This window comes from Aulonocara sp. 'chitande type north' Nkhata Bay, linkage group LG8, assembly GCF_057382095.1.
Source record: "Aulonocara sp. 'chitande type north' Nkhata Bay isolate Kocher_YH1m ecotype deep benthic linkage group LG8, A_spYH_male_GT1.1, whole genome shotgun sequence".
In the NCBI taxonomy this organism is placed as follows: domain Eukaryota; kingdom Metazoa; phylum Chordata; class Actinopteri; order Cichliformes; family Cichlidae; genus Aulonocara; species Aulonocara sp. 'chitande type north' Nkhata Bay.
Genome location: NC_141351.1, coordinates 7631299 through 7658211, shown reverse-complemented (window position 1 = coordinate 7658211; position 26913 = coordinate 7631299). Strand labels below are relative to the sequence as shown.

General features: G+C 41.9%; 1 protein-coding gene across 1 annotated transcript in view; it reads left to right on the top strand.

Annotated features, from left to right (window-relative positions):
- Positions 1–26913, top strand: part of LOC147323025 (cytohesin-3-like) — a 31109-nt gene that overhangs the window by 886 nt on the left and 3310 nt on the right. The window contains exons 2-12 of the mRNA XM_086303111.1: positions 14570–14652; positions 15039–15103; positions 16629–16695; positions 16916–17034; positions 19197–19277; positions 19375–19487; positions 20524–20672; positions 20804–20915; positions 24086–24162; positions 26111–26182; positions 26331–26485. Coding sequence (XP_086159237.1) covers positions 14570–14652; positions 15039–15103; positions 16629–16695; positions 16916–17034; positions 19197–19277; positions 19375–19487; positions 20524–20672; positions 20804–20915; positions 24086–24162; positions 26111–26182; positions 26331–26485 — 1093 coding nt within the window. The remainder of the gene's footprint in view (positions 1–14569; positions 14653–15038; positions 15104–16628; positions 16696–16915; positions 17035–19196; positions 19278–19374; positions 19488–20523; positions 20673–20803; positions 20916–24085; positions 24163–26110; positions 26183–26330; positions 26486–26913) is intronic.

The following is a 26913-nucleotide window of genomic DNA, read 5'->3' as shown; positions in this document are numbered from 1 at the left end:
TTAGTTTTTTTTTTAGGATAGTGACACCCATTGCACATTTGATTAAACTCTGTCTGAAGTTTTACTGCTAGATCTTGTAGTAAAATGAAATACTGTAACACTCATTATTGAATTAGATGCAAGATTTACATTTTTGATCTTGATGTAGGTGGAAATTAAGCATGATGAGCTCACTAGTGATATCCAGTGTACGCTGACTGTCCTGACTTGGGTATTAAAGCTAGTATAATGCAGTCCTGATGGTGGGTTTTGGTTTTAAAGCTGAATGAATTCAACCAGTTCAGGCGAGTGCAACATAACCCAGATTACCACACATGGTGGCTGCAGCTCTGAGTTGGTTATTAAATGATGGTGGCGAGCGACACACATACGGGATGCTTCCAAGCAGATAATCCTAACCGTCTTCTGGCCTGAAGTCCTTGAATACAATGTAGTGTAAACAAATGGATATAGTCTGATAACAGTTTGGCGGTTAAACTGTGAGATTAGTAGAGGCAGGAGAGGCGTTCCTCTGAACTTCCACTTTTTCTTTTTTACCCTCATCGGTGTCATGCTTGAATTACCTGAATATAAGGAAAGCTTCATGCTCTGCCCTGAATTTGAATGAAAGTGATATAGATGACACAGATATTTCCAAATGTTCCAGTCAGTATGCCCTTTAGCTGATGTCTGTGTTCAATTTTATTTGAATTCCACTCGGGTAGCTTTGCATGATTCACGCTTAAAAATCCTCTCCATTCTCTGTCTGAAACAGGCATTCTTTAGCGCGTCTCCATTTAGGCTAGCTTCCTTCGTATTGGCTGCCCCTCTCAAACAATCAGAGCTGTTTGCCGGAGATCAACGTGTTAAGAGTTGAAAAGAAACACATGAGCTGAACATTTACAGCAGTCTGAAAGCTGAGCTCTTGCTTTACAAGGACTACTTATACACACTCTGACTCCATTATTTGAAACTGTTTAATATGAGCATCCATCAGTGTAATATTTATATAATAGACAAATAAGGGACTATATTTTGGAGGATTTGTGTGAATATTAATGTTTGTATATTTGCTGCCAAAATCAGGCGTATTGATTTCTCACTCCACGCTCTCACTCTAGGGCTAGTTATCAACAAGAAGATCTAATGTGCCACAAAGGTAACTGTGCTGATTCATGATCCAAAGGGCAAGAAATATTCATATTTTAGCTTTACCAGAAGGAAAAACAGCCAGCTATGAACAAAGATCTCTCTTTTCACGTGTGTTTTAGGAGAAGAGTTTTAAATGTGTTATTTCAGAGGCTTGCAGACATGAATATTATTTTACAGTCATCCTATTTGGACTCTAACCCATGAGGAGTTAGTGTGGTTGTTCCATTTTCCCTTAAAATCATGCGCACTACAAGCCATCTCCTCATATGAGGTCAATCATAGCGATACCAATTTCTCTCCCCCCCACCCCCGAAAAAAAAATCATGTGACAAGAAGAGAGAGCTCAAGAGCACAGAGGCACGTGTGATTAAATCTGAAATATAGGACACGAGCTTGTTGAGATTACACGCAGCGGTGTGCGTAGCGGATTTTTCAAATAACTTTCCATACATGTTAAACTAATTGAGAGCTCTGGAGCACTTACTCACACTCTCGCTGCCTCCCATCGCTTAAAAATTGTTCGCATGCGCACCTTGATACGCTGATGCTAAGCGAAAGGCATTTGGCGCCTGAATCTGTCTGCCAGTCACTTAACGGGCAGCTGCACAAAGTCAGTAATGTCAAAGACTCAGAGGTGTGTTCTGCTACATTTTTATGTCAGATCACTGAAAAAACTTTGTGATGTCAGTGCCGTGGTGATTTTGCAGACCTTTAGCTCAATGCATGATGATCTGCCTTGTTGCAAACTGTGCTTTGTAGCTCTCTTATCTTGCATTCTAACATATGTGCACATTATGGGACCGTGTTCCCACGCCTGCACGTCCAGCCTGCACGCAAACTGCACAACATATGTTCAAAGTTAAGGGCATCATTTGTTCTGCACCGTTGAGCCAATCTGAGAACAACAGAGGCCCAACAGATGACATCATATTTTATAGGATTAAGCAACAGTACACAAAGAGCTAATGCTCCCTCAACCCTCCTCCTCTGTAACTCTAAACAGTGTATGGGAACATGCAGCTGGGCCCAAAATGACAAGGCTATACTGAGGTTTCTGATATGAGAGGCCTTTTTTTTTTTTTGGTAGATTACAGGTGTGCACCAAATCGGTATAATCAATGCTTTCTGCTGACACTGATTATCAGGTGATCAGGCGATGATGTATACTGTTAGCTGGCTTTGCTTGTAATCATGAACCAATCAGGGAAAAAATTACCACCCGCCTCTGCAGCTCTCTTTAGCTAAATGACCCATTAAGAATATGCTTTGGGCGTGACTAACTGATCGCACCGTGTTGACAGTCTGCAAATAAAATCAGCCTATGATGTGAAAAGACTTTCATTTTTTGTGTTTAAATCCAGTTGCCGCCCACGACTCGTTGAAAGGTTTTCACTATGCTTGGTGTTGTTCACTCTCTAGTCGCAACTTGCGGCCATCTAGCTAAACAAAAGCCGCTAAAACGACTGCGTGCTGGCGTCCCTGCAGTAAGCGACCACATAAACACTAAACCACTAAACACAGTGGAGCATTTAGTTATTTATTTCAGGAGCAGGTGGAGACCAAAACAGAGGGAAAAGGATTTACCATTCATCTCTTAAACACATGCCGATTGTCACGTTTAAGGAATCTTATACATTCAGTACAAAAATAAAAACAAACAGATGTAGGCTGTCCAATGGCCTCACAGTTATTTCACATTGTTAAGCTTTCCTTCCATGCTGCGGCCTCCGTGGTGCTATCACTATAACAGCTGGAGGACACATCGTACATAAGAGTCCATAATGGGCACATTCGTTTATGGAATCCCAAACATTTCCTTTGGCAGGTGTGAATGAGTTTTGTTTTGTGTTACTTCACAGTGGTGCCAGTGTGATCTGCTCCTCATTGCATGCTGCATTTCTGTTGGATGGTTAAGAGACTTAGATCGTAGCTCCAGTCCTGCAACCCTCCATTTTTTCCCACTGTTTAGCATGTTATAGCGGCTAGATTTCAATCCATGTCAACAACCATACAGTAAGCAACTCATTGCAAGGGGAAAAGTCATGCTTGTGTTTGCAACTTGTTGCTCTGCCTCAAAGTGTGTGATCTGGGGGGGCGGGGTTATTGAAATTCGCAGACAGAATCAAGAACTTGTAAAGCACCTACTACTGTGCAGTGTGTGGAGTTGTCCCATCCTGCAAGTAGAACCTATATTTCTTAACTACAGTTATCCCCACGCTGAACGAAACTATAAACGGTGCCACTGTGCATTGTTTGTGGTACTCAGCTGCAGCATGGGATTCATTAGTGCATGTTTACTGCACTCGCTAATCAGAGTTGGCGCTTCTCTGCTCAGCTTGCATGCCACAGAGCAGACAGGGCCTGGCTTCAGATTGGATGAAATCAGCAACAGGCTTCAAAATGTTTTTATTACTCATGTGTCTATTTTTAGAATCATTGTATAGCTGAATGGAGAAGTGGAAAGAACACAGACGCAGGAGCTGGCTAGGAAGCAGTTTGCTGAATGGCTGGATTGAGGCCATGGATTTTTACTCTTGGATTTTAAAAAACTATTTTTTTTAGTATTTCCTTTCCTTTGTAGGAGCTCTGTGATGCTTCAGTCAAGGATTATTGCGAGCTGAGCTTTTTGTGCAGACTTGGGAGTATTAAAATGCTGAAGTGAATAGAAATTTCCAACACCTTTAAAGCCTAAATGAAGCTCTTTGTGGCAAAATTGGTGCAGACGCCCAAAATGTGCAAAACTGTTTGTCTTTGTTGAGCCCCGTCAGGCTTTTCTGTCCATGTTTCCTGTTTAACTGTCACGATAACCCGAGTGAGTCAATCAGCACTCTTCTCTCTATCTGACCGTGGGAAAAGTTAAATGTGAAAGGCCTTTCCTTCTATTCTCCTGCTGTCTTTGGACTGTGAGTGTGTTCTGAAATAACATCTCATATCTGAATGTAAAGACCTGTTAATGGTACACACCACAATGGCAGTTACTGTGTCTCCTAAAAGCACATCCAGGCTTTCTGATCAGTCTTCTCTTGCAGTGAAAGAGCTTGAGTAAAAAAAAAAAAAAAATGCCTTTCTTCTTTGCGTTTCTGTGCAATCAACTCTCAATGGACATCAGACTGGATGCAATTATTTCATATCATATTCACCCCGGCAGGCGTGAAACTCAAGATAAGATGGCTTTTGAGTCTACGCAGAACTTAAGCTCTGAGGGAGATTAGTTGGTAAGAAGGGGAAGTTGGTGTGATTGGGGTATGGTCTTTGTTGTGGCTGTAGGGCGAGTGAGTGGGAGGACATCAAACGGGTACTTGAGGCGAGCTGTGGCTGCTCTGTAGGTATCCATCACCCTGGGCGGCTGAAAGTAAATGGTGCTGGTGCTGAATGGGTGGATACATGTTTACTAGTGGCGACAGCATGAATAGTGTTGTTTTTGCTTTGTGAGTCTGTCTGTCTCTCTCTCTGTGGCATTATGGTTGAAAATGTGGTCTGGGAGACACCTACTCTAGACGGACCTACCCCAAAGATGGTTTAGAGTACTTTAACCTGGGTTTATGTGTCGGTCTGTGCAAAGATTTTGCCACAAGCTCTGCAAGATGCAGTCAATACTTAGCATGTCACATTAGACATAACATTGCTGTCTGATGATAGCTGTGGTCTGAACTGCTGTAAAAGCACAATATTACAGAGTGAATGATTTTATACTACTGCACTCAATCTATGTCTAACGCAGCATGCAGAATAGGCCAACAGGGCTACCAGTTTTAATACTTGTGCTGGTGTACCTGCATTGCTTTGCATGTTTGCTGCCAAAATACTCATTGATGGTGGAGTTTCTCTCTTCAAGTTGGTGTGTTTTCTTCCAGTCGACTCAAAAAAAGAGGAAAAGCCAAAGTAGCTGAAAATGCAATCAGTCATTGCAGTCGATGCAACGTGTAGATAAATCCCCAAAAGTTGATTCTGTTGATCTGGACGTAGCGTTTTCAGTGGGAGAAACGTTTCGTCACTCATCCAAGTGACTTCTTCAGACTCAGCTGACTGCAGGTTTCCCCAATCTTATAAGCAGTACATTTGCATAATGACTTAAACTAGCACCACTGAAGAAACAATGGGCTGGGAGGTCAGTTCCTTGATCATTAACATGCAAATTCTCATGACCATTGATCAACAACCACTGATCAGAGCTCATTGATCAACAACCACTGATCAATGGCCATGAGTACCATTCACTGGGGAATGGCATGCAATCACAGCATGTACCCTTAGGCCCCCTCCACGATTCAGAGATGCTTTCCCTTTCCATGTAAATGGCCTCCTTGACTCCACGGTCAAACCCCGCTCCTCCCCATCCAGTGTGTGTACATCCTCATCCTTGAAAGAGTGTCCACTGGTCTGTAGGTGTAAATAGACTGAGGAGTCCTGGCCTGATGAGGTGGGTCTTCTGAGACTGAAGAAGTCACTTGGATTGGTAACGGAACGTTTCTCCCACTGAAAACGCAGCGGCCAGATGAACAGAATCAACTTTTGGGGATTTACTTACTTGGATGATTGAGCGTGCGTGTAGGTACATTACCATAAGTTAAGGCAGAGGGTTTGACAAGTGTTCATGATTACAGAGTCCTTGCAGTTAAACATAAATCATACTTAAGAGCAGACAGTGGTTTTTTGTTTTTTTAACATGAAGAAATCTCCTCGACGCCCCCATTGAAAGCCTTAGTGTAGCTGCCATTGTGGCCCTAACCAGTGGTTGAAAACACCAAACATGATGTCACATCCACTGGTGCAAGCCACGCTTTGATTGTTTCAGCTGGTCATATGCCTGTTGTTTTTTTTTTTTTCTGGGGGGACTTTCTGTCTTTTGTAACATCACATGGGCGATACAGCCAGATCATGTTGGTTTCATCAGAGCAGAAGCTCAGAGGGAGATGTCACGACTGCTTGAAAAGATGAGACTTCCTGAAAAGATGGGCTCTTGAGGGGAAAGAGAAGACAAAAAAAAGAGGAGCACAGAGAGACCACAAAGAACAAACGGGACAAAATAGAAACAACAAGAACAAGAAGTTCCCAAAGTTGATGACTTGCAGTTGTGTTGTCAGGTGCTAAGTATAGTCCAACTAAGCCGAAACCATTTGTTTCAGCTTTGCATATTTTTCTGTGATAAAAAACAAAATAACTTCTGTTTTGGACTGAATGAAGATAAACATAAACCCGCAGCAACATCCAGTAATATATTTTGGTGACAATTAGATTTCCCGTATCCAACATGTAGTTGAGCAATACTGTATATAAAAAGTGTAAAATCTGCAGATTATTGTGTTACATAAAAAAAGAAATGCCAGTCATCTGAATAGCTGGGGATTTTGAAAAGCACTCATTCGCTTTCTTACCAAGTGTTATGTGAGAAGACTAATATTAATGCTGCTTAAAGCTAAAAGCCAGAAGAGGGTGAGTTTAAATTAGCTTAACATTTATCCAAATGTAATTAAAAAAATAAAGAAAAATCCATAGAGCATAGAGCTCCATATAATTCACCCTTCCAAACGCCATACAGCACCCGAGTAGTCTGAAATGACTGTCTGCAGTGGTTTAGGCAAATGCGTCTATTTTGTGTCATCACAAGCAATTGCCAAAAAAAAAGTGCTAAAATGAACTCTTAAAATCTCGCTGGTTGACCCAGTAGGCAGGCTGTGTTATTTAAAGGCTTAAGGGGAGATTTGGAAAGAACAGAAATTCATTTTGACTGCCAAGATTATGGGTTTTGTGGTGCAACATTAGAAGATTAAACATACAGTTGCATTACACCACATGTAAGTAGACAAACACACAAAGACAGCGCTGGCGGGTGATGCGCAAGGATTGAGTCGAGGCTCGTAACAAACTGCATTATTTAAGTGTCGGGAGAGACGGCTACATATGGACCTGATTAGAAGAGAGACTGTGGAGGCTTTGCAACATGTTCCCATCTCCATGGTAGTAGGTGTGTGTGTGTGTGTGTGTGTGTGTGTGTGTGTGTGTGTGTGTGTGTGTGAGAGAGAGAGAGAGAAAAAGAGAAACAAGACATTGCAACTGTTTGTCAGTGAGGCAATGTTTTTGCTGTTGTAAATAGGGGGACGCTTTGCTTGGAATTATTGCTCCGAGCTTTGAAAGGAGGAATCTCTTTAAGTGCGAGACAGAGAGCAGATGGGAGACAAAAGGCTCGGCAAATTAAATGAGTGTGTTTCACTGTGGGGACCAACACAGAGAGACAGCAGCAGAGATCTGGGCCTACAGTGTCTGAGTAATTTCAGCTGAAGGGGAACGCTGCGTCCAGTTTAGGAGAATGAAGAAAACTGGGTCCAGCCGATCATACAGGCCTGAAAGGAGGGAGGGAGTAGTGGGGGTGGCTGTGAGACTTGCATGTTTTTCTTGGCTTCTGGCTGGATAGAAATGGAGGACGCCAAACCCTTTCTCACCTCAGCACAAATACGTGGGTTACTTTTCAACCACTACTACATATCTTAGGTCAGTCTCACTGTCGGCACTTATGTCAGGCCATATATTAAAGGAACATTTCATCCCAAGAATGAACTGCATGTGTTTTTCCTCTGTTATGTACTACAACTGAACAGTAGGCTTATTATTAACTACTTGGCTGACATGTATTGTTATAGTGCTTACTAAAAATACAGCACAGCTGAGGGGAAAGGTCATAAATGTTTGCTTTGTGCATAAGAATTCTCTAAAACCAGCAAACAATCCATTCTTGGTTTTTCTTTCAGAGGGGGTGAATTACAAGAATAACTGAAGAAAAATCTTTTTTTACCACAGGGCTGATCACTCGATTGTGAGTGGATTAAAAACTGTCTATTATTATGATACATTAGCAGTTAGTACGTTATCTGAATGATCTGTGAGTGTTAGTTTTCTTGCAGACTCCAAAGCTGTGTTCTCTAATCACCCATTAACAGCATGGCTGTCACGTTATGGGAAGATGCAATTGCGATATGATATCGCGGAGGTTTATATCGCGGTTTTGTATCAGTTACAAAATTGTTACGCCCCTAATCTTTGAACATCTTGATACAAACCCTAGCCTTTGCATGAGTCCGTCTGCACAGCGATATCACTGCTGTTTCAGTTCAATTTTATTTATATGCTGCCAAATCGCAACAGCAGTTGCCTTAAGATGCTTTGTGGTTGCACTTTTATACAAAGAAAAACATTGTGCATTAAAATACCCACTGTAAGGTTTGTTTACTGCGCTTTTTATGCGTGTGTTTAAGAGAAGGCAAACATTTCTACAGTTCTGTTCATTTATTCTACAATCAAGATGCATAAATGACTGTACAGGCCAGAGGGAAAATATAGAAATGTCGTTTTTCTTGGGGTGAAATGTCCCTTTAAATACATACTGCTGGTTAGGTAGTTCATAGAGGTGTACCTCTATGATTTGCACTTCTGCCATTGAACCTATTATTGGCTGATATTAGCTATTTCCTGATATATCAGTATCTGCATTTATAACATCCAACAGATGAAAAGTTCAAAAAGTAAAAACGAGACTGGAGAAACACCCTTCAACCATGTCGAGCTCGATGTTGCACAGCTTGTCCAAAAGAGGGCGCTCTGCAAAGTCGACAAATACAACCACCAGCTGATCCGAGCAGCGTCGGTGGAGAGCATAAATGAGGAAGGGTATCTTTTAATGTTTTGTATGTCTGAAAATCAGCCAATATGTTGGAATATCAGATTTTTAAATAACCTGCGTAATGTCAGTATTGGCATCGATATCTGTATCGACTTTTAAAATCCTATATTAGTGAGGCTTAACATCAGACTCTCCTAAATCCATGGAAATGAATCATTCCCTCGTTGGAGAAAACTTTTGAAGTTTAATAAAATATCCGGGCACTTTCTCCTTTCATTTCCTGCACCGTTTTCTCGATCAAGTATATATTTTCACGTCTGTGTTCAACTAGACTTGGATAAGAACTGAAATTTTGTTTTTGTTTTAAATGGAAAGTATTTGATCTGCCAGGTGGCCATCTGGATATTTTGAGGTGATCCGTGTATAATAACTATAGTGAACTTGGGAGTCAATACCAAGAGAGAGCAATTACCTTGACGTTGTGGGTGGCTTGTAAAGTGTTGTTCTGGTCTCATTGTGAACATGATCAGGGTGGTCCACCAGACTCTGTGTTTTTGCAGACAGCGACACATCCCAGATCTCAGAGCGGGCTGAAGGCCAGCGCAGAGCTCCTGTTTAACAGAAGTCTGTGCCCATCATCCAGCTCCAGTTCTCTGCCGCTGCCTGCATGTAGTCTGCATCACTCGAGATATCAGAAGTTTGCTCTTGTTCAGTGATGCGTGCAAAATAATAGGCACCAAATTCGGATTTCAAAATTGCTCCCTGGCTAGATATCTATCACAATATTGGAGGCGAGCATGCACATATCAGATAAAGCGTTGTATTCTGCTGCTTGTCTGTCAGCTGACACCCACAGGAAGCAAAGGAAATGATCAGCCACATACATGTCGTTTTTCAAAATGTGTTGTCATATCAGTGTTGTCCATCTTTGCCGGCTGAAACTGGAACCGCATCCAAATGAGGTTTGACCGTGTAAGGCTTGAATTTTACATGTATAAAAGCGACGATGCTGGTGGAGACGAATTTTTTATTTTTTTTTTACTGTTCTGTGTAGCGCTTATTCTGTTTTGTGTAACATTTGATAACAGTTGTGCTGGTTGTTTAGTTTTGTAATAATTTACAGGCTGTTCAGCCATTTATCAAACATAATCTTCAATGTGTCGACACCAATTTCTACAGTCATCGGTGCACACCAACTTCTTCTACTCCAAGGCTAGCGCTGATACGCCTATCGCTCAGAGAAGAATACTGCAGCAAGTACCTGTACCCTCGGCGCAGATGCAAATGATGATTGGACTTAGTGATGTCACTGTTTCACGCCGCAGCCATAATGTGGGCTTTTAATGCATCAATAGAAATATTATTTTTCATTTGCTGTGAGCAAAGGTCCTTTTTATCTTGCAGCAAAGACAGTGACTGTGCAGGGTCAGACGGGTACAACTTTCCACATCAAACTTTGTCACTATCATGAGTACAGTGTCTGGGTACGTGTAGTGTACTGGGTGTAGCCATACTTCTCAGTGAGAACTTGACTTTATGAGCTCGGAAAAACATTAATCTGTCTATAACCTGGAGCATCCAGGACTGGAGAGTTCCAGTGTGTGAAACTGATGCTGTTTGAACTGCACTCATCCTCTCAGCTCCAACAAAAATGCCTTCTCTGGCCAATCAAATCATCCGATCATAGTTACTTTAGCCACCGGCATAAGGCTGTGGAAGCATCACATCAAATATTGACATAGTGCTGATGCCGAACAGATGTGCAATATAACAAGGACATCATGTGCAGACCACCTCCTATGCAACCACACATAAATGCACTCACAGCAGGAGGTCCCCAGCCCCCAAAACAGCAGATTAACAGAGCAATCAGTGTAAAGGCTCTTCAGCCGCTCAAGCCCCAGATTTTGATGGTGACCCCCAGAGGTAGTTAAAACTAGAGGCCATGTTAGCCACCCAGGAACGTCTCTTCTGACACGATAGGCCAGGACCGTTATGTACCACATGGTGATCTGCTGCAGCGCAAACTATCACGTTACTTTATCCAGCATCACTGAGCCAGGCAGCGGCTAGCAGCTGGGAACATCTGTGTATATGCTGCCATATATCACACTGTATGAGTGTACAGGGCTTGTAAAGAGTGTGTGTAGGATTAGTGCCAGCTGGCTTTGGTGTGCATGTAATCATATGTATTTTCATCTACATGTCCACTGGTATGTATGATCTGGGCTATAATATAATATAAAGCATGCCTTTGTCCACCGTTTGAGGGATTGAGGGCAGCAGAGCACGGATTAGGGTCTGGATCCAAAGGAAGTTTCCTTCCTGGTCTTTCCTCCTTCCTCTCATGTGACACATAGAGCTTCAGAGCCAACTGGGATAAAAAGGATGCCTTTTTTTTTCAAAGCTCATCCACTTTAAAATACATTATAGCGTTTAAAGTCAGTTTAAAGGCAGTGAATCTAGACAAATCCCCTCTCAGTCACACGAGTCAGTGACAACTGGGACCACAGCCAGTTTCAAGTGAGCTGTGGTCATGTGCTGCAAGTACCTCGCTGCTTTTCCTGCACGAATGGTCTGAACACAGGATTTAGAGACTCATTTCTCAAAGCCTGGGAATTTTTTCCCCCTTTCTTCTGTCGACTCCAAAAAATAACTTGAATATAATATATACAATCTACAATATATAATATATATATATATATATACATATACATATACATACACACATCGATGGTTTGCAGACGATTTCCTGCATGGTTTTAGTGGGTGTTTGTGGGACTGTTGTTGCTTTTGGGTGTGAAGAGCAGCAGGAGATTTACACTTAAAAGTAGATTTTGGGGAGATTTTGTTTTTTAAGGCAGGAAATTGCTGGAACCCTTTTGTTTTGCCGCACACATGTTGGAGTGTTAACCTTTGGAATCTCTCACTCGATGCCGTGTATTTCTAATGTCGCCTGTTGGGGATTTCTTCTAGAGGTCATGAAGTTAAAGTGTGTCTAGCTTTTTTTTGTTTTCTTAGACACAAATTGAAGCCAGCGTGCCATTAACTTTTGTATGATTTGACCCTCTCAAGATCTGCTGTTTACTTAGAGGCAGTGACTCACTCCGTAATTGATTTTAGTAGATTATCATTCAAGCATGGCTGCGTTTGGCTTGGTAGCGACCAGTTTGCTAAAGACACTAAAGTCATTTCCTGAGTAAGTCATAGAAGGTCACGGGGCGGGTGTGTTAATAATCTAATTGGTGGACCACCTCTGAAGAAAGGTCATACACTGCTAAGCAAGAGCATCCAGTAGACCAGAAGCACTAATAGCAGGGACTTTATGGCTTTCTCTGTTATCATGTGGTTTGAAAAGCTTGTAGACCCAGCAAGACTAGCCTCGATCGAAGGATCGTGATAACGCTATGCCACTAATGGTGCTTGGCTTTCATTAAAGGGAGCATCCTCTTCTCATTCAATTTGTAATGAATCAAGATTGTAATAATGCACGTTGTTGTTGCAGCCGTGGGATATCTCTATTAGCTAATGCACAGCCATAGGCTAATGGAAAACATGGAGCTGTATGCCTCCTGCATAAAATCATCCTCTGGGACAATTATTCAAAAGGCATAAAAGAAGCCCAGTGATTGGGAAAACCTTTTTAATTTTTTGCTTTATAGATTATTTCCTGTTTTAATAATTAGTCATCTGGTACAAACGGTGTCAGATGCCGGAATACGATTTGATTGTTTAGCCTGAGAAAGCTGGTGCCAGGAAATGTTTTATCCGCCTGTTTAGCTGTTAGCATTCACCATGATTACCATTTAGTTTTCTAAGAAAAACACATTCAACTGATGCTTTAGTCTTTGTCTTAACATATTTGATATATATTGGCATTAACACTTACGATACAATATCCAGTATTTGCTAATAATACTTCGTTTTTAACAAAACTTAATGATAGAAAGTGTTTAGGTTTCCATCACATCCCACAGTCCTCTTTTGGATTGAGATCTGGTGACTGTGGAGACCATTTGAGTACCGTGAACTCATCGTCATGTTCAAGAAACCAGTTTAAGATGATTTGAGGTTTGTGACAGGGCGCATGGTGGCCCACTGTGGCCATAAAGGAATGGACACCATCAACAGTGTTGACGATGTGGCATTTAAACAATACTCATTTTGGTACGAGGAGGCAGTAAATGATCCCCCCCACACCATCACACCACCGCCAGCAAGCCTAAACTTCTTCAGATCAGATTCCAGTTTTCTGTTGTTCAATTTTGTGAACTGAAGCTTCATTTTTCCCATTTTTAGCTGACAGGAAGGCCACCCAGATTGTATTCTGTTGATGTCTGATTTTTTTTTCCTGGTTTTGGCACTGGTATCACCCCCAATAAACGTGGAAAAATTTTATACCATATTCATATCTGTCCATTAAATATGAAGCTATAGTTTAGCATAAGATAACGCTTAGAAACAACTCGACTGTGCTTATATAGGCATAGATTGAGATTTCATAAAGCAGAGGACACAGGGAGCACATCCTTCCAACTAATTAGATGCCTCCAACCCTTCTTGAACTTTTAACCAGTAAAATTCACAAACAGACTTTGATGTATGCAGGCGAAATTGTTCAAAAACACTTAAATAAAACATTAAAAAGTCATGTGAAAGAGCCTTGAAACTGGGAAACTTAGGAGTTTCCCAAGTAATTGTCTTCAAAGCCACATTCATTCATGGTCACAATAGAATTGCAAGTAGTGTAAGTGATGTGAGGTAGCCGAAGGTGAGCAACACTAATTAATTAACATCTTTATTTTCGTTGTGCTTTCATGTTCCCATCTGCTGTCTATTAAAATCATGGCCCCGGGGAGAAAATACCCCTCCCCATCTTTACCTGACCCTCATCACGCTGCTTCAGAATTACATAACTGGGTTAGAAAGTACCTTTTGTGTCACTGCTAAATGCGAATACCATCGACAACAATACTTGGCCGCCCTGAATGCAATTCTTCGGCAAGCTGTCAAATTAAAAGGGGCTTGAGTACTTCCTCTTGAGCCCAGTGACCCTGTTTTATTTTTAATTGGCGCAGAATCCCGACTGTGAGGGGGAAATAACAAGTGGTGGGTTTTTCTTGGTTTTTGGGGGGGGTGGGTTGTTTCTTTTCCCTTTAGCAACATGTGAAGCTGCGCATGATTTTTAGATGTGCCACTTTCCTGTTGAGAGATTTACGCTTTCTGCTTTTTGGTTGGCTTAATGAAGCAGGATTTCACAGACTCACTGTGCTCGGGAAGATGTAGAAAATTGAGAAGTAAAGCGTGCGTTGGATGGAAGAGGGATGAAGTTAGAGGGAAAAACAAGAGTGAAACATTGGAAAAGAAAGCAAATCATCTTTTTCTCTTGCATGTTTTGGTTTTTTTTTCTTGCTCAGAGTGGTAAAACACACACAGCTGGAGGGGGTTGGGGTCATGGGCTGTGTTAAATTACCAAATTCACATGAAAGAAACATAATCTGGATTGGTTTTATTAATAGAATTTTCCCCCCGAGCCAAATGGAGAAGGAAGGAGGGAAGGGGCTAAACACTTTCAAGTGGAATAATTAAGACCCTTTGCCTTCTCTTTTTGTCTTTATAAATTAACATGCAGGCTCTTGATATCTGCTGTTCCAGCTGTTCAAGGTCCCACTTTACTGTGTTAGGAGAATAAGCCTTAAAACTGCTTTTACATCTTTGCAGTGAACTGCCAGATTTGATTTAGCAGTCCTGTTTTGCTCCTTTTAGTTGACTTGTTTTCTTTTAAGGTAATGTCTTCTGTGTTTTCTCCATCATGCTTTTCAGTCCCCGAGGATCTGTCCGTGGAGGAGAGGGATGAACTGTCGAACATCAGGCGGAGGAAGAGAGAGCTGCTCGATGACATAGAGGTGTGTGCTTGAATATATACAGTATATTAACTGGATAGACTTAGCTTCATCTCAGCAGCTAAGTTCATTAACTACAACCGTTGTATATTGATTGAAAATCATTTTATTGCCAAATTAAGGACAGTGCTGAATGTATTTGTTGTAATTGCTCAACTGTATTCCCAGTCTTTTTCCGTTGTCTATACGCTGCTGCGGCACTGTGGGCATTTGCATGCTGTATGTAATGCAAATGGGCCTATCTTTGCACACGCAGTTTCCTCATAAGAAAAAAGTTAGTTTTCCACTGCGTACACTTCTTTCTTAGTCCCGTCTCATCCCTTTGCTTTGTCCTGCTTAAGCATAAAGAAAACCAACTGGGGTTTGTATTTTCTCTGTGTTTCTCACAGAGGTTGAAGTTTGAGATAGCAGAGGTGATGACGGAGATCGAACAACTGACATGCGTCGGAGAAAGGTAAGTCAAAATAGTGGAGATGCTTTGTTAAACAGAGATATTGCTATAGTCTTTTTTTTTTTTTTTTTACCTTATTATCTTGTTTCATGTGGAAAGGCATGTCTAAGTGTGGAAACAGGTTAATTGTTTTTAGTGTGGATTTAATGGCAGCAGTGTGTCTCAAAGTTACTCCCTATTTGTTATGAGGCTTTCATCGAGCCCTTCTCACTATGGCAGCGATCTGTGGAGATAAATACCAAACCCTTTTCTGGGTTACATTTTAAAAAAACAACAAATCTTCTATAGCGTTGACAGAAACACCCTTAAAATAACACAAACATATACAATATTGATTTTGTTCCATGACAGATGATGGTCTACAGCAATAAATAGCAGCAACATTTGATTAGATTTTGCCTCATAGAAGCTATCTCTGTGACTGTGGCTCATTGCCTCTGTCTGAGTTGCGTTTAGGATTTGCATGCAAGTTTTGATGACAGACCAGCATTATGTGACATAACTACATACATAACTACACCTGGCTGTATGAATTATCATATCTATTGTATATTAGAATGGGAATTAAAAAGTTTTTATTGTCATTAAATGTATGATGAAACAAGCGTACAGTCATTTACACAGTAGACATAAAGAAAGTACTTCACATTAAAACTAATAAATAAATAAGATGTGTTTAAAATATGGTGAGGAAGTCAATGTGCTAACAACAAGCGGTCATCCTATGGAGTAACATGAACATGCAAATATTTAAGAACTGCACAATGATTTAAGCAATAATAGACAATATTCTAATATTGCTCATTGCACTTAGCTGTGATATTGTAAAGGAAGGAAATTATCGCAGAATGAAGGAGAGGGGGGGGGGATGTTGGTGGTAGTGGCCAGGTGATTATGGCACTTATGAAGATGCTCTTTCCGAGTCTGTGTGCCCTGTAGCACCTGCAGAGGGGCAACGGTGTTGAACAGGTGAGAGCCAGGATGTGAGGGGGTCCTTTAAAAGCTGGAGGTGAGTAAGCCCTGCAGGGAGGGCGGAGAGCAGCCTTCTGAGCTGTGTCGAAGCCGTCTCCTCTGTGCGTCGGTGCAGCTCCTGGACCTTACCGTGATACAGAGTGTCAGCACGCTCTCTGTGGAGGAGTGTTAAAAGGTCACCAGCAGCTTTTGGTTGTTGTTCCTGAGCACTCTCAAGATGTGACGCTGCCCCTTTACTATGTTTTTAAAAAAGGAATGTTAGCAGCACAGAGGTCACTGCGCTGTTTCCACATGAAGTGAGTGAAAAGTCGACGTTAGGAGGCAGCTCATTTATTGTCTGGGACCAGCTTTGCCATCACTCAGTGTTTGGTTTAGGAAACAAAGCCACTGACTCAGGGTGGATCAAGGAGACCATGTGTAGCCCTACACGTGTAAGAAAACATATCAGAGTGTTGATACCGTGAGTTTATTGTCATGCTAGATGGTGAAAATCATTCATGTTTGGAGTTCTTTTTAGTAAATAAATAAAGTCTCTATATTTATTTTTGTGTTCCAGTAAAACTTCCCAGAGAAACAAACAGATCGCTATGGGCAGGAAGAAATTCAACATGGATCCTAAAAAGGTACTCCGCTGTGTTATTTCTGCGGTTTGCAGTTTTGTCAATGCTCTGAAACTCTTAGCAAAACCCACCACAGCCTTTAAAGTGTCAGTAGCCTTGAAGCGAGTGTGCCGGACTGAAACGCAATCTCTTCACAGCTGTGAAATCTTGTCGTGATCTATCATCCCACCATGATTTGAGATGAGCAGTCATCCTGCTTTCTCCTCCTCCTCTTCCTCTCCAGGGAATACAGTTCCTGCTGGAGAACGACCTTCTCCAGCACACTCCAGAAGACATCGCTCAGTTCCTCTACAAAGGCGAGGGCCTCAACAAGACCGTCATCGGGGACTACTTAGGCGAGCGGTAAGACAAAGCGTCTATCAGGCCTAGAGAGAAAGTCCTCCTTACAGGAGATTTACACCCCCTCTGTGATTAAAGAAGGAAATTATGGACTGGATTTACTGATTAAAGAGGGGGAACATGATTGACCCCTTTCTAACATAAATCTTGGAGGCAGCGTAGGCGTGTTGGTCTATAAGTCCGCCCAGTGGGACTTATAGCTGGTAATAAAACCATCATCCAGCTTTTTATATCTCAGGTCAGACTGCAGGATAATAAAGAAAGAGACAAGTTGTGACAATGCTGTAACGCAGTAGCTGTCTCAGGTAGCTGAAAGACTAGTGAGATGGATGGTGCTATTTTAACCGTATAGAAACACAGGAAGTCCACACCAAGACATGGAAGCTGATAGAAAACGAACAACAAAGAAAACTGTCCACTAATAAACCCTGTTATTTATTACTGAGCCAGGGATTTGGGGGGGTTACCTCCATTTTTTTATATACAGTCTGTAGAAAAAAGGCATTAAAGAGTTTTATTCTGTCATTGATATAAAATCTAAAATGCAAATATCGCAAGAAAAATCTGAATCTCAAACATTTCTATGCTCAGCAATGCTCAGCTGCCTGCAACCAAGACCTAACAACAAGCATATGCCCCCAAGGAGCCAATATAAAATACAGGAAATCACATAGCACCGAGCGCAGACTCTGTCAGGTGATGGTGTATCTGCAGGTGGTGAATAAATCCTCAGCTATTTGGACTGGCTGCATTCCTCTGATGCTGTCCCAGCTGGATTTGGTGCTTTGTTTAAACTGCCATTTGAACAAGCTTAATTAAAAGTAGCCTCTTTTATTGCCAGTGTTCAAGCTTATAAATGGATTCTTTTTATTTTCTGTGAGCGCAGAATGTTTAATTGGTGACAGAGCATTTTAAAATAGCTTCAAATAGACTATCTGCTCCACCGCCTGACCCTTTGCCCTTTAGTCCATGCAGGAAATTGCATCACCAACGCGCTGCATTGGCTTACACGAGTAAAGGTGCTGCTTGTGCATCAGCAGACAGATGTAGTCTGACAATAGTAAATCAATGAAACACACGCTGAAAGACAGGGGGGGTTGGGGGGGGGGCTCTGAAGACTCCTTCTATTACTAACAGGCTTTATTCATGGAGGATCATCAAAGCGGCCATCTACCCACTGGAAATCACACTAAGCACAGGATGGGGGTTTGCACTCAGTAATTATCACTAATTAAGCTTATGCAAGGACCAGGAACCTATCATTAAATGCTGAGCAGAGGGGGGGAGGAAGAGAAGGAAAATAGAGACAGAGATGGTGGAAAAGGAAAACAACTAGGAGACGAATTAGTACTATTATTATTATTATTGCACACTGAGGCACGGATAAACCTTGCATGTAACTCTCACGGGACAGGAGTCCATTTATTTGGCTGTAGATGACAGCCGAGCGTGCACTGTAATCACAAACGAGACCGAGAACTACAAATAAGCAAGAAAAAAAAAGAAGAAGTCATTCTGAGAGTAATTCAAAGAGTGTTTGTTGTAGGTTTCTTATAAGCCAGCACTTTCAACCCTTCTACAATTTCTTTCCACAAAAAACAAAAAGCTAAGTCTTTAAAATTCCTGGTTTGGTTTCAACAATATACACAATACAGAGACTACACAGGGGTCAGGATCGTGGAGCCCGGTGTACAACAAATATGATCAGAGAAGCCGTGACCGCAGTCTGAGAGCAGCTGCTGACTTTTTCCTCTGAAAACCCTCCAATGGCCAAACAAAACTCTGACAAAGAGGAGCCTGTACGGGTTTGGTCCTTTTTAGCTGTTTTTCATCAGTCAAATGCACCGTTTACCCCCATCCTCCCCTCTGCGGTGGAGAGAAACGCACTATTATCCAGCTGTTTCAATTGCTTCCAGACCCTCACAGCGTCTGATATGAGCTGGGGCACAAATATGAAGGGAATGCAACGAAAAAAGGAGTTCGGATTGTGAAACGCCTTCATGGATTAATATGATTTCCCCAACCTGTCTAGGTTTACATAGTTTTCAGGGTTTTTATCGCCATTAAACGTTTTGTATTTTCAAAGAAAATGATTAGCTGTTGAATGATACTGTAAACTTGACTTTTACCTTCTTTGTTTTTTGGGGTTTTATTGCTTTCTCCAGGGACGACTTCAACATCAAGGTGCTTCAGGCTTTTGTGGAGCTGCACGAATTTGCAGACCTAAACCTCGTCCAAGCACTACGGTCAGGGGAGCGATTAACTCAAATATCGAGCAGGAGGGGGGGATAATAATTTCAACAGTTAACTGCATTGTGCGAACCCTACGCCTCGTTATTGCAGGCAGTTCCTGTGGAGTTTCCGCCTGCCCGGCGAGGCGCAGAAGATCGACCGTATGATGGAGGCCTTTGCTTCGCGGTACTGTCAGTGCAACCCTGGAGTTTTCCAGTCGACAGGTCAGAGGCACAACATGTGTGTGGTGTGGTGTAAACCAGTGATTCCCATGTATTCAAGACTTTTCAAATCAAATCTTTCAGATTAATAAACTGTTCTTTTGGCATCATTTTTTTTTTTACCCCAGCGGTAAATGAAAGGAAAATGTGAAATCCAACACACAGAAATCATCTAATCTAATGTGCCTGCAGATATACTGCCTGAGTGATGGCCTGTTTTTATTAATGCATTTCAACCATTAAGCCATAAGAGTTGCTGTAACTAAAGCTCAACAAGGATTAACCAGATTAAAGCAAGTTACATTGGAGATTATGAGTAAAAAACCAATGCATTATTCAGGGAGGCTCAACCTGTCCTGAGTCATACATAGTGTTGTGGTAAACAAAGCCAGCAGCTACATCTGTCAATAAATAATGTAAAAGGTTTCACAGGAACCTTTTGTGTGCTATACCATGGCTGGTGTATGTGGTCCCATTTTAGCATTTGAGCCAATCCAAATGCTAAAAAGTAAAAGTGCTTGGTGATTAAGCTACATGCTTAAAAGCCTCTTTTTTGATACATGAAGTTTTTGTATCATTTACATACTGGAGATTCCTGTGGTAGACGTTTCCCCAGCCTGTAACAGAATCTGATGATAGGCAGGTGGGAATTTTTATTATGTGTGTGTGTGTGTGTGTGTGTGTGACAGTCGGTATGTGTGTGGGTGCACCGGCTCCTGTTCATTGACGTAAACTGCGTATCAAGACTGGGGAAAAACACAACACGACCTCAGGTTTTTAAAAATTCCCACGAGCAAGCGAGTGAGTCTGCGAGACTGTAAACGCTTCGTTCCTCTGCAGACACACACGCGCCTCTCTCCCTCTTGTGCACACGCTTTTTAATAAATTGTAATATTCTTTTTTTTATGTAACCAAAATTGATTAAAATCATTAACAGTGATAATTGTATATTAACAGCAGCGATAAATGTGCTCACTGTGCCTGGACATGGGCTTTTTCTAATCCATCGCATCGCGCCCTTTCCATTTCTCTGTCTCAGACACCTGCTATGTGCTGTCGTTCGCCATCATCATGCTGAACACCAGCCTGCATAACCCTAACGTCAGAGACAAGCCCCCCGTGGAGCGCTTTATCTCCATGAACAGGGGGATCAATGAAGGGGGAGATCTGCCAGAGGAGCTTCTCAGGGTGAGGATTTGTCTGTACCAAGTGTGTGGCGCGATGATTTAAATGTGCGATTGCCCTGCTGCACGCACTCCATACAAATGAGACATTTAATTTACTAGCTTCCCCTGAACCACCACTCTCTCTCTATGCAGAATCTTTACGACAGCATCAAAAACGAGCCCTTCAAAATCCCAGAGGACGACGGGAACGATCTGACGCACACCTTCTTCAACCCCGACAGGGAAGGCTGGCTCTTAAAGCTCGGTATGTATGGGGCGCCTCAGAGGTGCAAAATTAACCTTCACCATGGTAGTTCATGTTGGTCATGTTGGTTGCAAACGTGTGCTGTATTTTTGTTAATAGATTAGACAGACAGACATCACATAGTGAGGTGCCACAAAAAACTACAAAAATGGTGCCTATGACCAACGAATGACGTTTGCCTGTTACCGCTGTCGCATGCGAGCATGCAAGAATAAATGTTAAGCACCTAGGGTAGACTGACTCGATTAAATATTTCACCAGATTCACTCCAGAATAATTAAAACCTTGGAGAAGCAAAATAATAGCAAATGTAGAGGGCTGGGGTTGATCGTGCTGAAGGTGGAAGCATGGCTGAGAGGATCGATGAGAGGTGGGTAGGCAAGGAGTGGAGAGTCGAGCAGGGAGAGCTGCTGTGGCTGATGGTGCGAGACAGATTTGTGGGCAGCATGAGCTTCAAACACAGGGGAGACTTGGTTGTCAGGCAAGTGAGATCACAAGGAAACAAAGAGCTAGGCAAAACTAAGTTGGCTTTGGCAAAGGGTTTCAAAGGAAATTTGTGGTGCACCTGCAGCATGTCTGCTTTTGTCTTTATCCATCAGCTTGTGACCTCTCCTCTTTGTTTTGTCTACTATTCTCTTGTCCTTTTATAGTAATCTCTGCATTTTCTCTCTTCATCTTCCTGCCATGGTGTTTTTTATCTCTCTTTTTTTTTTCCTCCCATGTTTTGGTTCCTCCCTCCCTCTCTCTGACCTCTGTTTCACTCTTTGTTCTGCTATTCCATTTTGCTCTGTGATGGCTGCTCCCTCTTTAAATCTCTGTATTAGGAGGAAGGTAACACTTTGTCTTCATTCCGCCGCTCAATTCATCACAGAGCGCCCTCGTTCTGACACTGGCTGCCATTATCTCCTTAGCACAACAGGCCCTTGAACATGCTGACCTGCTCATATAATTGTGTTGTTGTATCATAGCTGTAAATGGGAAAATAAGTGTATAAGCAATGTGATGTGATGGATTATCTTATTTGAAGTTAAGTCAGAGGTCAATGATCTGGCTCATTCTGCGTGGGGATTGGCTGTATTATTCCTCTTGTGGCTACTGAGAAGGCACAAGGGACACAGCTAAGCTCGTGCTTACGAGAGCTCTAATTTTACTCAGTTTTTCTAAGATTTCTTGCCTTTTTCCATACCAAAAAAAGCTGTATCAGCTGTAGCATTAGCTTCAAAACCTGCACACAACGATTAGAATCCTTTCTGCAACTTCACTGAAAGGAAGCATAAAATTATATAACAGCCATGAAAATATCAGCAAGTACCCCAAAAGGTTAGGCCAAATTACTCGTCAATAGAACGTCAATTCTTTGTAGATGCCAGGAATCATCATGATTCATACCGATTAGCTGAACGGGTCATCTCATGCTCTCTACCACTTCCCTGCACGTCACACATCTCCTGCTCCTCCTGCCAGAACACGCAGTCGTGCTCGGGCTTTAGTGAATGTGGCTGCTTGTGTCTGCACTGTGGGAATGCGTACCTACGGTTGCGTGGCTGGTCATGCAGCGAAACATCAGAGAGAGCCTTTCCCTTTCTTCATTGTCCTCCATTTGTTCCTGCCCTGCAGGCTTTATTACCTCCCGCTCATTCAAGGATTTCTCTGTCCTCTAGCAAATGAGCTGCACTCACTAGACTGTTTTAAATCTTTTGAATTCTTACAGCAGTATATTGGACTCTAATCTAATCACAGCTACATCGACCTCAAATGTTTAAGGAGTTTTAAGGAGCAACGAAGCTCCTTAAAACTCTTGATTTATGTTGTGCTGGTAGTCCCAGGCACAAATAAGGTGAATTAAACAGGGAGGTGTAAATTTAACTCATTGACTTGCCTGAGGGCAGCACAGAGGGTGGCGGTTAGAACTGTTACCACACAGCTAGAAGGTCTAGGCCATCTGGCCGAGGCCTTTCTGTGTGGAGTTTGTATGTTCTCCGTGTGTGTGTGTGTGTGTGTGTGTGTGTGTATGTGTGTGTGTGTGTGTGTGTGTGTGTGTGTGTGTGTGTGTGTGTGTGTGTGTGTCTTTGGACATAAAAGTGGGTTAAGTTAATACTAAATTTCCTATTGTTGTCAATGTGTGCAAACAGTTTTCTGTCTCTCTGTGTTAGCTCTGCGACAGGCTGGCGATCTGTCCAGGTTGTACCTGCCTCGTGCCCTATGGCAGCTGGGATTGGCTCCAGCCCATCCATTCATCCACCAACTCAAACTCTTATAGTTTAATCATAGCAACAAATTTTCATAAAAACTACATTTATTTGAGCTTTCTGTAAACAAAACAAACTGATGATGGCTCTGTATATTAAGTGTACATGTGGTTCTGCAGCAGAGTAAAACTTCTGTTTCGTTAACTAGTCCAATAAATCATACTGGGTGTTAGGATGATAATCTGAGTCACGTTATTGATTACATCAGTGACAGCTGCTTTGTGCACGTTTCATCCAGTCAGCAAACAAGTTATTATGAAGATTATATGTTGACATAAGTCCCATTAAGTTTTTATTTTTTATTTTTTGATTACATAGACAAATTGTTTATCATGTTGTTGATGGGGTAATTATCAGGAAATCCAATAATCCCAATAATCCATTTTTTATTCAATGACAGAGCTAGATGGACAGATTGTGGGGAATTCCTTATATTTTGCATTAATGCATTAAAATGTCGCCCTATGACAGCTGGGATAGGCTCCAGCGCTCCCCCGCAACCCTGAAAAGGACAAGCAGGAGCAGATGCATGGATGGATGCATTAAAATGTTTCTAAGACTGTCACTGCAACAATCACAGGCCATTATTTATTTTTTTCTGCTGCTTTCTATTTAAAAAGTGTCAGGCTTTTCTCAAATCGGGTCATGGCGCTGCTTCTCTTAGCTGTCGCATGTATGCGTTCGTATGTGTCTGTGATTCCTCCTGGAGGAGAAACACCTTCATTCCCCTCCAGACCATTGCCCTTGCAGGCATCGGTCTCAAGGGATTGAGGGATAAGGGTCTGATTCGGTCTTATAATGCTGGGAAATGTTGATTAGAACCAGATGTGGAACGTGGAACAAAGCAGGTTAGCTTCCACATACACAAACAGATTCACCTCTTCAGTTTACCCTCATACGCTGTTTGTTTCTCCCTCGCAGGTGGCCGAGTGAAGACGTGGAAGAGGAGGTGGTTTATTCTGACTGACAACTGCCTCTATTACTTTGAATACACAACAGTAAGTAGGCAATTTGGTGTGTGCACGTGTGTGTGTGTGTCAGGACAGAATTTGACCATTTCATGGTGCACAATGGTGAAGGTGTGCTTTGCCAATTCTTAAAACGTAAAACCTCTAGTGACCGTGAAAACGTATGCACAAGTGGCAAATTTATGCAATTTATATGTAAAAACGACGTATGTTCACACACCGACCTCGATCTATATTTAAATCCACAGAAAATGAAACAGTACTTTTTATTTGAAATATTATAATTAGTCATCATGTAGATGTTACGAGCCTTGGTACCTTCGGTAGTTTATCGGTTAAGTTTAATCAATATTAAACCAGTTGTCCAGGTGGAGTTTGGGAACAAACATGCAGACATACATATAATCAATCATCATGATGCTGGTGTTAAAATAATCTATGCTAAGATAATCAGCTAATTGCACTGCAGTCATGACTTGGTTTTCAATATCGGTGGCCAACTCTCAGCAGAATTGCGAGTAAATATAATCTCTAAAATGTCAGACTGTTCCTTTACGAATGCATCTGTAATAAATTTTCACATTATTTTAAAATATTTAACCCAGGACTGTTTAGTACAGTTTTGTGAATAGATATAGTAGAGACGGATTAAACAAAGGGGCATCAGATTAGTCTGTCACACACACATGCGCGCACACATATTGGCACTGGTCTGTGCCTTCCAGCTTTGCTATTTAACAGATGCCGCCCCCTTGACCTAAATGAACCTCACTCCAGCAATTAACATGAGACATCATAGGAAACATCTGCAAAGTCTGCAACACACATCTGGCCCTGCTAAGCTATAAGCCAAGTGTCTCCCTCAAGCCCGCGACCATGAATCCCTCAGCACATACAAACGCCTTCTGTGGTGGGGGGCATACGCAGAGCCAGCTGTGAGCAGCTCTCCCAGGGCATTTCCTCCCCCCACGCTTTGCCACCTTATTAGAAGGAAGATGACAAGCAGGACATGGGGCTGTTCCTCAAGAGCTCTCCCAACACACACACACACACACACACACACACACACACACACACATCTGGCCCCGCAGACACAATGGGGGGATGGAGAGAGTCGGGTTACATCTCCTTTGGGTGACCAGGATGAATAAAAACCTTCAAAGTGCTTTAATCGAACCTTGATTTTTACTTGGATGCATTCAGACTTAACATAAAGGTAAAAATGGCACCTAAATAGCAAATGTGTTGCATCAAAAACTCTGGGAAAATTTTGTGACACACATATTTTTGAGGTCTTGTTATTTGAAACTGCCTTTAGTAAAACTCCACACTAGAAAACAAAAAGTACTAAATGTCTTCAATATTACCAGTGATGATAAAAGTGTGAAGGTTGTTTGCAATTACATTTTTACAAATTCTTGTTTTGTTTTTTTTAATGAATCATATTCTGTCCCACCAACAAACAAGACAGCCAGCATAGCCTGTATATGAAAGATGGATAATTTAAAAAAAATAAATAAATCACATTTTGGTTTTTGTCATTTTTGGGAGGATCTGGCTCAGAAACACTCATCCAGAAGCATCATGCCCTGCTTTATCATCTATTTTACCATAATGGTTCCATAATTTATAGAATAACATCATATTATATCAATCATACCTGAAACATGCAACTGAGACCATAAACTCACCGGAACGGTGTTTATTGAATTCATAAATCAGGTTAGCAAATAGTTAGTTTCTGTCCAGACTACTTTTTAAAAATTGGAGGCTACATCCATCTTTTAGTCTGTGACTGGGTCATGGCAGCCACAGCACAGCTACAGCATAAGGCTAAAGGTGTCACAGGTGATGTGACAATGATCCAGGCGGATCTTTTGTCACTGTGACTTCATTTGCACATAGATATGATTATTGTAAATGATGTGCATGCAAATGAATAAGTGATACTGAGGACTGTTTTTCTGTGTCTCTTCAGGATAAAGAGCCTCGTGGGATTATACCTCTGGAAAATCTTAGTATCAGAGAAGTGGATGAGCCGAGAAAACCTGTAAGAAACACCTCCTGTACCTGCGAATAAATCCTCATCTCATTTAAATTTAAATACCTTTGCACTGCCAAAAAAACAACAACACACAAACAATGTGTTCTCGGATTCTTTCATCATGTAAATCAACAGTTTCATGATTTTTCTTTAGAACTGCTTTGAGCTCTACAACCCCAACCATAAAGGTCAGGTAATCAAGGCCTGCAAAACGGAGGCGGATGGACGCGTCGTCGAGGGAAACCACGTGGTGTACAGGATATCTGCCCCCACCCCGGAGGAGAAAGAAGAGTGGATCAAATCCATCAAGTAAGAGACGCTGCGTTAGTGTGGATCCATTTACACTGAGAGGGCACTTAGCCAACGCCTGCCTGCTCCCATGTGGGACTTTCTCATGTCTGACCTTGACTGTGAGAAGCCCACACACACACGCGCACACACATACACGGAGCTGCGAGCTTAATCATAACTATGCTTGAGGCTTGAGTACACACACACATGCAGACTGGTGACTAACTGTGACTCATTTTCTCACACTTCCATGCAGATAACACTCGGAGGTGATGTCTGCTCTGCTGGATAAGCACACTTGCCTTTGATTAGCGTGCAACAAGAAAGGGGGGGGAACACACACACCTGCTCAGACTCGGTGCACTGCTGTACACTTAAAAACATAATGACAGTTTTAATGCATTCCCATCCAAACACTTGTTAAACACAGAGAGGAGTGGAGGTGC